Consider the following 13,955-nt stretch of genomic DNA (forward strand, 5'->3'; position numbering starts at 1 on the left):
TCGACCACCCATCAAATCCTGAATCACAAGCCGAGCATAAAAGAACACTAAACCCTCTATTCTATTTTAAACGAAAATAGCATGGCTTGATAAACTAGGAAATCAACGCAACTCCTTCAAAAGATGGAATTATACCTATTCAAAGTAAAATAAAACCAATAAACCTGGATCATTCAATACAATCCATCCTATATAACTTAAAACAAATCAGAGCAAATATAATTAATCATTTTAACCAACAAGAACCTAGCTTATTTCTACTCTAAACTCACAAACTTAAACAAGCCCATCATATTTAGATAAAGTAGAAAATAAACACAAATCATATATAAGATTAAAACAGACATTTTAAACGAACCATGTTTTGATATACTAAGTCCACTCACTCAAAATTATAAGTTCCACAAAAAACCATATAAATACATTCAAACTAATCCCCACTTGCTGCATAAACGTCCATATATCCAACGAACTCTCCTTGTCTTCTTACAAGCATATAAAGAGGTTTCATTATTCAAATCCATAATTATCCAAACAACTTATAATCACTCAAAACAAAAGGTTATTAGCAACCAAAAGATATTATCAAATTATCAGTTGCAACATAGAAACGAGTCCAAACCAAATCCATTACGACGGAGTCGAAACGAATCCAAACATTGCCAATGCAAAGTAGAACCTATACACCCACACAATGCCGGCCAAATCTATCATTCATTAACCCATCCAATTAAGGACACCGAGACATTGCCAAATTAAAACCACCGAAGCAAATATCAATCCAAACAACCCAAGATTATCCAAACCGACCTACCTATCAAGACAAGGATAAGTCAAACTCGACAAAATTGTGATTAAATGCTAACAACATTATAATATTCACTTCCAACGAAACCTCTCAATAAAGCTCAACCAATCTGGAGCACGTCTGATATAAATATGGTTTAATTAAAGGCATTCTTTCAAATCCCATGAACGGGTCTAGCCAATCCGAGTTACAGACCAACTACACAATATCCAAGACAAACCAAGCCCTAACATCCAATCGGCCTCCTATTAAATACCTAACCACCGACCAAGCAAATAGACCACCAAACCCTCTATTCAAATTCAATCGAAACTACTATACCAAGATAATTTAGGAAATCAACTAAACTATGTTAAAAATTGAAGTTACGCCTACTCAATGTAAAATAAAACCATCAAACCTGGATCACTCTGAAAAATCCTACCTATATAAACCACAAACAAATCAAAGCAAAAACAACACATAATCATTTTACATAACAAGAACCAAGCATACTACGCTAAACTGACTGATTTAGCATATTTAGAGAAAGTAGAAAATGAACTCAACTCCTTTAGAAATTAAAACAAAGCTATTAAAAAAAAAAGAAAATAATAGCAAATACAGTAAGATCAATCCAAACAATTCCGTTAAACAAATTAAACAAATGAAAGCAAAAACATTATACAGTTCTTTCAACCAGTAAGAGAGAAGCATATTACAAATCTAAACTTACTATTCTAACTTGAAACAACCCATTATATCAACATAAAAGAAATCAACTCACTCAGAATTTGTAAGCGGCAATAAAAGCCATACAAGCTGATTCAAATTAATCTCCACTAGCGGAATAAAATTCCTCTTTTCAAACAAACCCACCTTGTCTTCTACCAACAATATAAAGCGGTTTCATTATTCAAATCCATAATTATTTAAACCACTTACAATAACTCAAAGCCAAGGGTTGTCCAAAACCAATGTTGTCAAATTATCTGTTGCAACCTATAAATTATAATGATTCCCAAAATCTTAAAAAGAACAATCCCAACTGAATCCAACACAATAGACACCAAACGAAACCAAACATGGCCAGTAGTACAAATTAGAACCAAGAAAATGACACACTGTCAGCCCATTCAAGGATATCGACACATTGCCACATCAAAGCCATCGAAGCAAAACATAGCTGAAATCATTCCAGAAAAACCAAGATTATCTTGACCGATTTACCTATCAATACAGAGATAAATCAAATTCAACAATACTATAACTAGATGCTAATAATTTTAGAGTACTCACTTTCAACGAAACCTCCCCAGAGATACAAATGAATGCAATCCAGCATAGCTTAACGAATCCGGTACACATCTGATATATATTTATGGTAGGGAAATCTTCCGAGTCCCTTGAAACTGAGTCAAGGCAAACCAAGACAGAACCAACTATACACCATATCCCAAACTATTCAAACCATCCAATCGACCACCCATCAAATCCTGAATCACAAGCCGAGCATAAAAGAACACTAAACCCTCTATTCTATTTTAAACGAAAATAGCATGGCTTGATAAACTAGGAAATCAACGCAACTCCTTCAAAAGATGGAATTATACGTATTCAAAGTAAAATAAAACCAATAAACCTGGATCATTCAATACAATCCATCCTATATAACTTAAAACAAATAAGAGCAAATATAATTAATCATTTTAACCAACAAGAACCTAGCTTATTTCTACTCTAAACTCACAAACTTAAACAAGCCCATCATATTTAGATAAAGTAGAAAATAAACACAAATCATATATAAGATTAAAACAGACATTTTAAACGAACCATGTTTTGATATACTAAGTCAACTCACTCAAAATTATAAGTTCCACAAAAAACCATATAAATACATTCAAAATAATCCCCACTTGCTGCATAAACGTCCATATATCCAACGAACTCTCCTTGTCTTCTTACAAGCATATAAAGAGGTTTCATTATTCAAATCCATAATTATCCAAACAACTTATAATCACTCAAACCAAAAGGTTATTAGCAACCAAAAGATATTATCAAATTATCAGTTGCAACATAGAAACGAGTCCAAACCAAATCCATTACGACGGAGTCGAAACGAATCCAAACATTGCCAATGCAAAGTAGAACCTATACAACCACACAATGCCGGCCAAATCTGTCATTCATTAACCCATCCAATTAAGGACACCGAGACATTGCCAAATTAAAACCATCGAAGCAAATATCAATCCAAACAACCCAAGATTATCCAAACCGACCTACCTATCAACACAAGGATAAGTCAAACTCGACAAAATTGTGATTAAATGCTAACAACATTATAATATTCACTTCCCACGAAACCTCTCAATAAAGCTCAACCAATCTGGAGCACGTCTGATATAAATATGGTTTAATTAAAGGCATTCTTTCAAATCCCATGAACGGGTCTAGCCAATCCGAGGTACAGACCAACTACACAATATCCAAGACAAACCAAGCCCTAGCATCCAATCGGCCTCCTATCAAATACCTAACCACCGACCAAGCAAATAGACCACCAAACCCTCTATTCAAATTCAATCGAAACTAGCATGCCAAGATAATTTAGGAAATCAACTAAACTATGTTAAAAATTGAAGTTAGGCCTACTCAATGTAAAATAAAACCATCAAACCTGGATCATTCTGAAAAATCCTACCTATATAAACCTCAAACAAATCAAAGCAAAAACAACACATAATCATTTTACATAACAAGAACCAAGCATATTACTATGTTAAACTGACTGATTTAGCATATTTAGAGAAAGTAGAAAATGAACTCAACTCCTTTAGAAAATTAAAACAAAGCTATTAAAAAAAAAAGAAAACAATAGCAAATACAGTAAGATCAATCCAAACAATTCCGTTAAACAAATTAAACAAATAAAAGCAAAAACTTTATACAGTTCTTTCAACCAGTAAGATATAAGCATATTACAAATCTAAACTTACTATTCTAAATTGAAACAACCCATTATATCAAGATAAACTAAATCAACTCACTCACAATTTATAAGCGGCAATAAAAGCCATACAAGCTGATTCAAATTAATCTCCACTAGCGGCATAAAATTCCTCTTTTCAAACAAACCCACCTTGTCTTCTGCCAACAATATAAAGCGGTTTCATTATTCAAATCCATAATTATTTAAACCATTTACAATAATTCAAAGCCAAGGGTTGTCCAAAACCAATGTTGTCAAATTATCAGTTGCAACCTATAAATTATAATGATTCCCAAAATCTTAAAAAGAACAATCCCAACCGAATCCAACACAATAGACACCAAACGAAACCAAACATGGCCAGTAGTACAAATTAGAACAAAAAAAATGACACACTGTCAGCCCATTCAAGGATATCGACACATTGCCACATCAAAGCCATCGAAGCAAAACATAGCTGAAATCATTCCAGAAAAACCAAGATTATCTTGACCGATTTACCTATCAATACAGAGATAAATCAAATTCAACAATACTGTAACTAGATGCTAATAATTTTAGAGTACTCACCTTCAACGAAACCTCCCCAGAGATACAAATGAATGCAATCCAGCATAGCTTAACGAATCTGGTACACATCTGATATATATTTATGGTAGGGAAATCTTCTGAATCCCTTGAAACTGAGTCAAGGCAAACCAAGACAGAACCAACTATACACCATATCCCAAACTATTCAAACCATCCAATCGACCACCCGTCAAATCCTGAATCACAAGCCGAGCATAAAAGAACACTAAACCCTCTATTCTATTTTAAACGAAAATAGCATGGCTTGATAAACTAGGAAATCAACGCAACTCCTTCAAAAGATGGAATTATACCTATTCAAAGTAAAATAAAACCAATAAACCTGGATCATTCAATACAATCCATCCTATATAACTTAAAACAAATCAGAGCAAATATAAGAAATTAATCATTTTAACCAACAAGAACCTAGCTTATTTCCATCTAAACTCACAAAGTTAAACATGCCCATCATATTTAAATAAAATAGAAATTAAACACAAATCATATATAAGATTAAAACAGACATTTTAAACGAACCATGTTTTGATAAACTAAGTCCACTCAATCAAAATTATAAGTTCCACAAAAAACCATATAAATACATTCAAACTAATCCCCACTTGCTGCATAAACGTCCTTATATCAAACGAACTCTCCTTGTCTTCTTACAAGCATATAAAGAGGTTTCATTATTCAAATCCATAATTATCCAAACAACTTATAATCACTCAAACCAAAAGGTTATTAACAACCAAAAGATATTATCAAATTATCAGTTGCAACATAGAAACGAGTCCAAACCAAATCCGTTACGACGGAGTCCAAACGAATCCAAACATTGCCAATGCAAAGTAGAACCTATACAACCACACAATGCCGGCCCAATCTGTCATTCATTAACCCATCCAATTAAAGACACCGAGACATTGCCAAATTAAAACCATCGAAGCAAATATCAATCCAAACAACCCAAGATTATCCAAACCGACCTACCTATCAAGACAAGGATAAGTCAAACTCGACAAAATTGTGATTAAATGCTAACAACATTATAATATTCACTTCCAATGAAACCTCTCAATAAAGCTCCACCAATCTAGAGCACGTCTGATATAAATATGGTTTAATTATAGGCATACTTTCAAATCCCATTAACGGGTCTAGCCAATCCGAGGTAGAGACCAACTACACAATATCCAAGACAAACCAAGCCCAAGCATCCAATCGGCCTCCTATCAAATACCTAACCACCGACCAAACAAATAGACCACCAAACCCTCTATTCAAATTCAATCGAAACTAGCATGCCAAGATAATTTAGGAAATCAACTAAACTATGTTAAAAATTGAACTTAGGCCTACTCAATGTAAAATAAATCCATCAAACCTGGATCATTCTGAAAAATCCTTCCTATATAAACCTCAAACAAGTCGAAGCAAAAACAACACATAATCATTTTACATAACAAGAACCAAGCATATTACTATGCTAAACTGACTGATTTAGCATACTTAGAGAAAGTAGAAAATGAACTCAACTCCTTTAGAAAATTAAAACAAAGCTATTAAAAAAAAAGAAAATAATAGCTAATACAGTAGGATCAATCCAAACAATTCCGTTAAACAAATAAAACAAATGGAAGCAAAAACTTTATACAGTTCTTTCAACCAGTAAGAGAGAAGCATATTACAAATCTAAACTTACTATTCTAACTTGAAACAACCCATTATATCAAGATAAATTAAATCAACTCACTTAGAATTTATAAGCGGCAATAAAAGCCATACAAGCTGATTCAAATTAATCTCCACTAGCGGCATAAAATTCCTCTTTTCAAACAAACCCACCTTGTCTTCTGCCAACAATATAAAGCGGTTTCATTATTCAAATCCATAATTATTTGAACCACTTACAATAATTCAAAGCCAAGGGTTGTCCAAAACCAATGTTGTCAAATTATCAGTTGCAACCTATAAATTATAATGATTCCCAAAATCTTAAAAAGAACAATCCCAATCGAATCCAACACAATAGACACCAAACGAAACCAAACATGGCCAGTAGTACAAATTAGAACCAAAAAAAATGACACACTGTCAGCCCATTCAAGGATATCGACACATTGCCACATCAAAGCCATCGAAGCAAAACATAGCTGAAATCATTCCAGAAAAACCAAGATTATCTTGACCGATTTACCTATCAATACAGAGATAAATCAAATTCAACAATACTGTAACTAGATGCTAATAATTTTAGAGTACTCACTTTCAACGAAACCTCCCCAGAGATACAAATGAATGCAATCCAGCATAGCTTAACGAATCCGGTACACATCTGATATATATTTATGGTAGGGAAATCTTCCGAGTCCCTTGAAACTGAGTCAAGGCAAACCAAGACAGAACTAACTACACACCATATCCCAAACTATTCAAACCATCCAATCAACCACACAATGCCGGCGCAATCTGTCATTCATTAACCGATCCAATTAAGGACACCGAGACATTGCCAAATTAAAACCATCGAAGCAAATATCAATCCAAACAACCCAAGATTATCCAAACCGACCTACCAATCAAGACAAGGATAAGTCAAACTCGACAAAATTGTGATTAAATGCTAACAACTTTATAAAACTCACTTTCAACGAAACCTCTCAATAAAGCTCTACCAATCTGGAGCACGTCTGATATAACAATTGTTTAATTAAAGGCATTCTTTCAAATCCCATGAACGGGTCTAGCCAATCCTCGGTAGAGACCAACTACACAATATCCAAGACAAACCAAGCCCTAGCATCCAATCGGCCTCCTATCAAATTCCTAACCATCGACCAAGCAAATAGATCACCAAACCCTCTATTCAAATTCAATCGAAACTAGCATGCCAAGATAGTTTAGGAAATCAACTAAACTATATTAAAAAATTGAAGTTAGGCCAACTCAATATAAAAGAAAACCATCAAACCTGGATCATTATGAAAAATCCTACCTATATAAACCTCAAACAAATCAAAGCAAAAACAACACATAATCATTTTACATAACAAGAACCAAGCATATTACTACGCTAAACTGACTGACTTAGCATATTTAGAGAAAGTAGAAAATGAACTCAACTCCTTTAGAAAATTAAAACAAAGCTATTAAAAAAAAAGGAAAATAATAACAAATAAAGTAGGATCAATCCAAACAATTCCGTTAAACAAATTAAGATAATGAAAGCAAAAACTTTATACAGTTCTTTCAACCAGTAAGAGAGATGCATATTACAAATCTAAATTTACTATTCTAACTTGAAACAACCCATTATATCAAGATAACCTAAATCAACTCACTCAGAATTTATAAGCGGCAATAAAAGCCATACAAGATGATTCAAATTAATTTGAATCAAAGTCTCCATAAAATCCTACCTATATAAACCTCAAACAAATCAAAGTCTCCATTTTAAATTGAAGGGAAAATTCCCGATCAGTACTCTATACTTTGGCTCAAGTGATAATTTGATACCCATACTTTAAAATGTGACACCCAATACCCAAACTTTAAAATGTGACACCCAATACCCAAACTTTTGAAGCCTGGCAATCTAGTACTTGTCATTAATGGACCGTCAGTTATGTATAATGTGACTATCCAGTACCTGAACTTTCAAAATGTGACAATCTAGTACTTGTCATTAATGGACCGTCAGTTATGTATATCATGTGACCTCGTGCGATTTAAGACTTATGAAAATGTTAAAGTTACCCTTGGAAATAACACACTATTCATCATCTTCTTCATCAAGATGAAATAGAGCCCAAGCTCTCAATAGTCCAGGCCATCGTTTCATGATGAAAATGCCCTTAATTGATGAATTGAATTCACACTATTATCACCAATGAATTACCTCAATGGTCTTGGGTGTGAATACGAACAAATTGACAAGATTGAAGGTGAAGGAAGAGATCAGAAACCCAAGCTAATATCTTTCCGCTGCAAGGTCCATATCTATTGAATATTTCTTTTTGGTTTTTTATGCTATTCTACATTTGTTATTTGAGTTAACCTGTATTCGTTGTTCAGAAACCTCCAAACATTAATGGGAAGATAAAGTCTTCTTGCGATTGTGGCTTTGGATCTATGAGGCAAACCCAAGACACGGGGCTGTCTTCTTCTTTCGTGCGAATCTTCTTCTTCATATGGACAAAAATTCTAAAGCCCTCACGTTCTCTTCTTTGTTCTCAAACTTAGACCTTGCTCCCTCAATCAATAAAAATTGTAGGTTAACCCTGTTTTGGTAGGCCAAATGGAAAAATATGGAACAAATAAGAACTCAATATCAAAAGAACTGTTCATGGTGTGCTCTGTTCTATCATTGTTTCTTTTTCGTCATTGATTTTGCTAACTTGCATTGGATTAGATTAGGGGAAATGATAAGTGAGAGTTAGATTTTAGCATGGTTTTCAAAACCGGACCGTACTGGATGGTCAGGTCGAAAAAATCGGGAATCGATCAGGTGATTAGTTCCATTTTACCCAAGAATTGTTATTTTGCCAAAAACCGTTGTTGGTAAGCAAACCGCTGACCCAGGCGGTCAAACCGTTCAAATTGTCCAATGGTTTTGGCCATTTTTTATTTTATTTTTTTTCATAACAACCTGTTCGTTCGGTTTGACGGTCGGACCGTTTGGCCTAGGAACCGAACCCTTGATCGATTTGTTGTCTGATTCAGTTTTAAAATCCTTGGATTTTAGTATTGGCAGGAGATGCCTTGGCCTTAGGCTTCTTCAGTCCAAACAATTCTACCAAGCGGTATCTCGATATATGGTACAATAACATTTCTATGTCGGGTCTACAAGTACTCGGCTCAAGAGCATATCCTGAGCAAAGTCAAGCGCTTGATGCATTAGTACCGCGAGATAAGGAGTTGAGCATAAACATGACTGGCCACAACCTGGTAGCACGCTAACGATGCTGAGTGCTTATGACAAAGAAGGGACGGGCGTAAATGCGACAAAGGTCGGCCAAGCGGTTCTGATGATGGTTTTTCATTCTCGGGACTGAGAGTCGGGAATGTGAGCTTCAAGGTGCGGGTGGAGAGATTCGGGTGAAGGTGTTGAGGGTGGTGAATGCTCATGACACGACGCCAAAGGTTTTAGGTATTCTGTTCAATGAGCATGTGCCAAAGTTGGTTCATCGGTTGGCGTAGTGGTTGCTGTGGTGTTATTCATGCGTCAGAGTTTTGATTTTAGTAGATGGTTGATAAAGAAAATTAGATGATACTTGATGGACATTTGTATCTTTTCATATGCCACTTAAAGGCTAGTTAACCGTAGGTACTAGATTGTCACATTTTGAAAGTTCGAATACTAGATTGTCGCATTTTAAAGTTCAAGGACTAAATTGTCACTCGAGCCAAAATACAGGTACTGATGGAGAATTTTCCCTAAATTGAAACTTGTACGGATCTTTAACCGGTGGGCTGTTAAAAATTTGCGGTTCTACTCTACCTCTTTCACCAAAGAAAAACATAAGACAAATTTGCAGAATTTTTTAATGAAGCTTATAATGCGTATTTGCGTTTATTAATCCTTTATAATCACGATTATCTTTTGATAAAAGATTTTAATCACGATTGAGTGGAAGCGAAATATTCATCTTTGATACGAACACCCAATAGGCCAATACTTCAACCATTTCTATAATTAATGTTTTCATCACTTGCATATTTAGCAATATGCAGGAACAGAGCGACGAGCCCGCAGCCTCGGACAGACCCGAACCGCACGCTTGTTGGGAGGCATAGAAAAGATTCAGCTTTAACCGATCATTTTTCTGCGCTATGGTTTGTCAATGGTACGAATGATAGACTTTCAGATAAACCTATTTCCATTTCAGCATTGTTTGTTCGTCAAATCCTGCTGGGTTTAGTCTGTTCTTAGATTTTTTTTTTTCTTTTTCCTCTGCATTTTCTGAATGTTTTCGTTGAGGGGTTGATGATATTGCATCTTTTGGAGTCTATTTGTGGTCGGGGTCTTGAGCTAGGTGCCTTTTCCTTGAAATGTAGAGAGACTGACTATTCTTGCTGATAAATATTCGTAGTTATTGGGTTTTACAACCTTGGATCTACTTGTTCCTTAATTTTGTAAGAATGGGTATTATTGACCTTTTAGAACATCTATCACTCTTGACAAATTTGATTGGTTTTAGGTGTTTATTTGCTTGATTTTTGATATCATCTTTGTTACTTTCATGGTGAGAGATGAGGGACTTGTGGAAGATTGGAGGGCTTTGGTTATACCCATGTGATCTTACACAGTTTTTCTTTCAGTTGATTAATTTTGTTAAACCTGTTCTTTTCTTTTCCCTTTCTCTAAATAGGTAAGAAGGCACCATGACTAATTTTTCGTTTTGAAATTAGTCATTCCGAAACATGTCCAGTGAATTTTTTCTCTGCCTAGATGTTTGTTTCAATGTATCGTCTTCCTTCAGGATAGAAAAGTATTTTCTCGTAGGTATTGGTGGTTTTCTGGATTAGTATTTCAATGGGTGAAAGGAATGGTCATTTCCTTGGAGTTATGTCTCGAAAATCACTTTTTTGTTTGTTCACATTATCAACTTTCTTGTTCATCTTCTCCTGGTTCTTTGTTTTGCACTTCACTAGTCCTTCTCACTTCATTGATCACAGCTTGCTACCCAATTCCTTGCTATTTGCAACAGTGGATAATGGAAACTCCCAAGCTCGAAACCAAAATGGCAATGAACTGTCAATTCTCATCCATTCAGCATCCATAGGTAAAGATGGAGCAACACAGGAATTTAAATTCCATTCAAATAAGGTGGTCCTGAAGGTTTTCATGTATGATTTGCCTCCTGAATTTCATTTTGAGCTCTTAGATTGGAAAGCGAAGGGGGATAATGTGTGGCCTGATCTTAAAACCAAAATTCCTGGTTATCCTGGTGGATTGAACATACAACACAGCATAGAATATTGGCTTACACTAGATCTCCTTTCTTCAAGATTTCCTGATATATCTGGGACTCGTAGTGCCATAAGAGTTCACAATTCAAGTGAGGCAGATGTCATATTTGTTCCATTCTTCTCTTCCTTGAGCTATAACCGTTATTCCAAGGTACATCTACAAGGAAAAATAAGCAGAAACAAGTTGTTGCAAGAGAAGCTGGTTAATTTTTTGACTGCACAAAAGGAATGGAAGAGATCAGGAGGACGTGACCATATAATTATGGCACATCATCCAAATAGCATGCTAGATGCAAGGATGAAGCTATGGCCTGCCATGTTCATACTTGCAGATTTTGGAAGGTATCCTCCTACAATAGCTAATATTGAGAAAGATATAATTGCACCTTACAAACATGTAATCAGAACCTTTGTCAATGACTCATCTAGCTATGACAACCGCCCGACATTATTGTATTTCCAGGGAGCCATATACAGGAAAGATGTAAGTGTCTTTTATATTCACTATTTCCTGATATTTATTTGTAGTCTTGCTTTCTTTTATCCTTTTGTTTCATTTTATTGGCATTCGCTTCTTCAATGATAGTTATTCATCATACCTTGAGTAAACCTTGCATCAAACTTTTGATTTTTGTTACTCAAAGTAAAAATGAATATGATCTTCAGATTTCAAAAGAGCCAACATAACCAATTGTTAAAGGACTAGATGTTTATCATGAATGGAATTCAGGGTTTCTGAGCAATGTAGAATATTAGCTTGAGGCTTACCACACCTTTTTAGTGAGTAATAAAATATGATCATCTAGTGGTTATTGTGCAAAAATTCCAGCAATTAGATAGGTTGAGAAACAAATTTCTTTTGCAAACCCAAATGCTCAAATGCACATGGAGAAAAAAACTTGGTTTTTCTCCTTTGATCGTTTGGGATTCTTGGACCAAGAAAGATCAAATCTTAGGATCAAGAATGCTCCCTACTTACTTGTGTCAAAGCCTCTCCCTCTCTAGAGGCCATCTCTACAACCATTTTCCCAGCAAAGCTACATTCTTCTTTCCTAGATTGCCTAAGCCCAACCTCCCTTGCTCCTTGCTTCTACATACTAACTCCTACCTCACCAAGTGATCCTTTCTTTCATCACCAGGCTCCCATAAGAAGTCCCTCATTATCTTCTCTATTTTCAACACCTCCCTTTTTGGAATTTTGAAGATTGAGAGAAAATAAACTGGAAGGTTTGCCAAGGCAGACTTTATTAGTGTAATTCGACCCCCAAGACACATATAATTTCTCTTCCAACTTGACAGTTTCTTAGCAATTTTTTTTCCATAATTGGACTCCAAAACCTACCTTCCTATGGGTTAACTCCTAAGAGCATACCTAGATATTTCAAAGTCCAACTACCTGTAGGGCACCCTAGGATCTCTGCTACCACAACCAGCTCTTCCTCCCCAACTTCAACCCCACCACACTTTTTTTTTTCAAAGTTGATCATCAATTTTGAGATAAATTGAAACAACTTTATTACTTCAAATTCCTTGCCTTCTAGGGATCCCCACTCTCGTAGAAAATGATTGTATCATCAGCAAACTACAAGTGTGTTACAATCGTGTTCTCCCTCCCTACCCTCTAACCTCTGAAGAGATCCAAACCATCAGCTCTTGAGATAAGTCTATTGAAAACCTTAGCTACCAAGGTAAAAAGGAAAGGAGAGAGGGGTCCCCTTGCCTCAAACATCTAGTGGCTAGAAAGAAATCTCTAACCACTCCATTGACTATAACTGAATAATGACATGATTTAGAACACCCTTCAATCAAACCACAACACCTTTTCCAAACCCACAATTTCTCACCATCTCCAACAAGAAAAGACCAATCAACCATCATAGGCTTTCTCAAAATTCAATTTATACACAAAACCTTTCTTTTCCCTTATTCATCAAAAACCTTTCTTTTCCCTTTTCTTGAAATGTTCCACACACTCATTAGCTACCAAAATTTAGTCTGTAATTTGTCTTCCTTGAACAAATGCTCCTTGAGGATGGCTAATCAAAAAGGGAAGGGCTTGTAAATGTTAGTTACAAAGCTGATGGGTCTAAAATCTTTTGGTCGGACTAATTAAATGATCCTTAGCAATCTTCTGAAAAATTGCCCAAAGGTCCGATTTAATAATCTCTCAATAGTCTTGGTAGAAAGCCGTTGTGAACCCGTTCAGTCTTAGAGCTTTTGATCTATCCATCGAGTACAATGCCCCTCTAACCTTCTCCATCTCAAAATCCTTTTCCACCACTTTCCAACTCAAGGTTCAGCTTTGGCCAATCCAAACCATCCACGGTAAGCCCCACCTCATCTTACATTCTAATAATTGTCTTAAAATAATCAACAAAACAGTTGTCAATCTCTCCTTGATCCTCTAGAACTTCACCTTTCACTTTTAATTTCTCTACGAAATTCTTCCTTTTTCTACCATTAGCAAGTGCATGGAAGAACTTAGTATTTCCATTCCCTTCTTTAATCCATTGGTGCCTCGACTTTTGCCTCCCAACATATCTCTTTCCTCAGCAAGATTTCTTCTAGTTCTTTTTTCAAAGACCATCTTAATACCCTGTCTTCTTCTCTTAACAACCCTTG

General features: G+C 35.4%; 1 protein-coding gene across 6 annotated transcripts in view; it reads left to right on the plus strand.

The window, feature by feature from the left end:
• Positions 1-9,978: 9,978 nt before the first annotated feature.
• LOC148871645 (putative arabinosyltransferase ARAD1) overlaps positions 9,979-13,955 on the plus strand; it is a 48,503-nt gene continuing 44,526 nt past the window's right edge. For 2 of the 6 annotated variants that reach the window (XM_088974088.1, XM_088974085.1), the window contains exons 1-2: positions 10,048-10,207; positions 11,040-11,817. In XM_088974088.1, coding sequence (XP_088830214.1) covers positions 10,194-10,207; positions 11,040-11,817 — 792 coding nt within the window. In that variant the 5' untranslated portion in view covers positions 10,048-10,193. Of the gene's footprint in view, positions 10,208-10,259; positions 11,818-13,955 lie in introns of those variants that run through there. The other 4 variants (XM_088974086.1, XM_088974083.1, XM_088974084.1 and 1 more) reach the window with 4 other exon arrangements.

The sequence above is a fragment of the Nelumbo lutea genome, chromosome 2 (assembly GCF_056320005.1).
Source record: "Nelumbo lutea isolate HS-2025 chromosome 2, American lotus-T2T, whole genome shotgun sequence".
NCBI lineage: Eukaryota > Viridiplantae > Streptophyta > Magnoliopsida > Proteales > Nelumbonaceae > Nelumbo > Nelumbo lutea.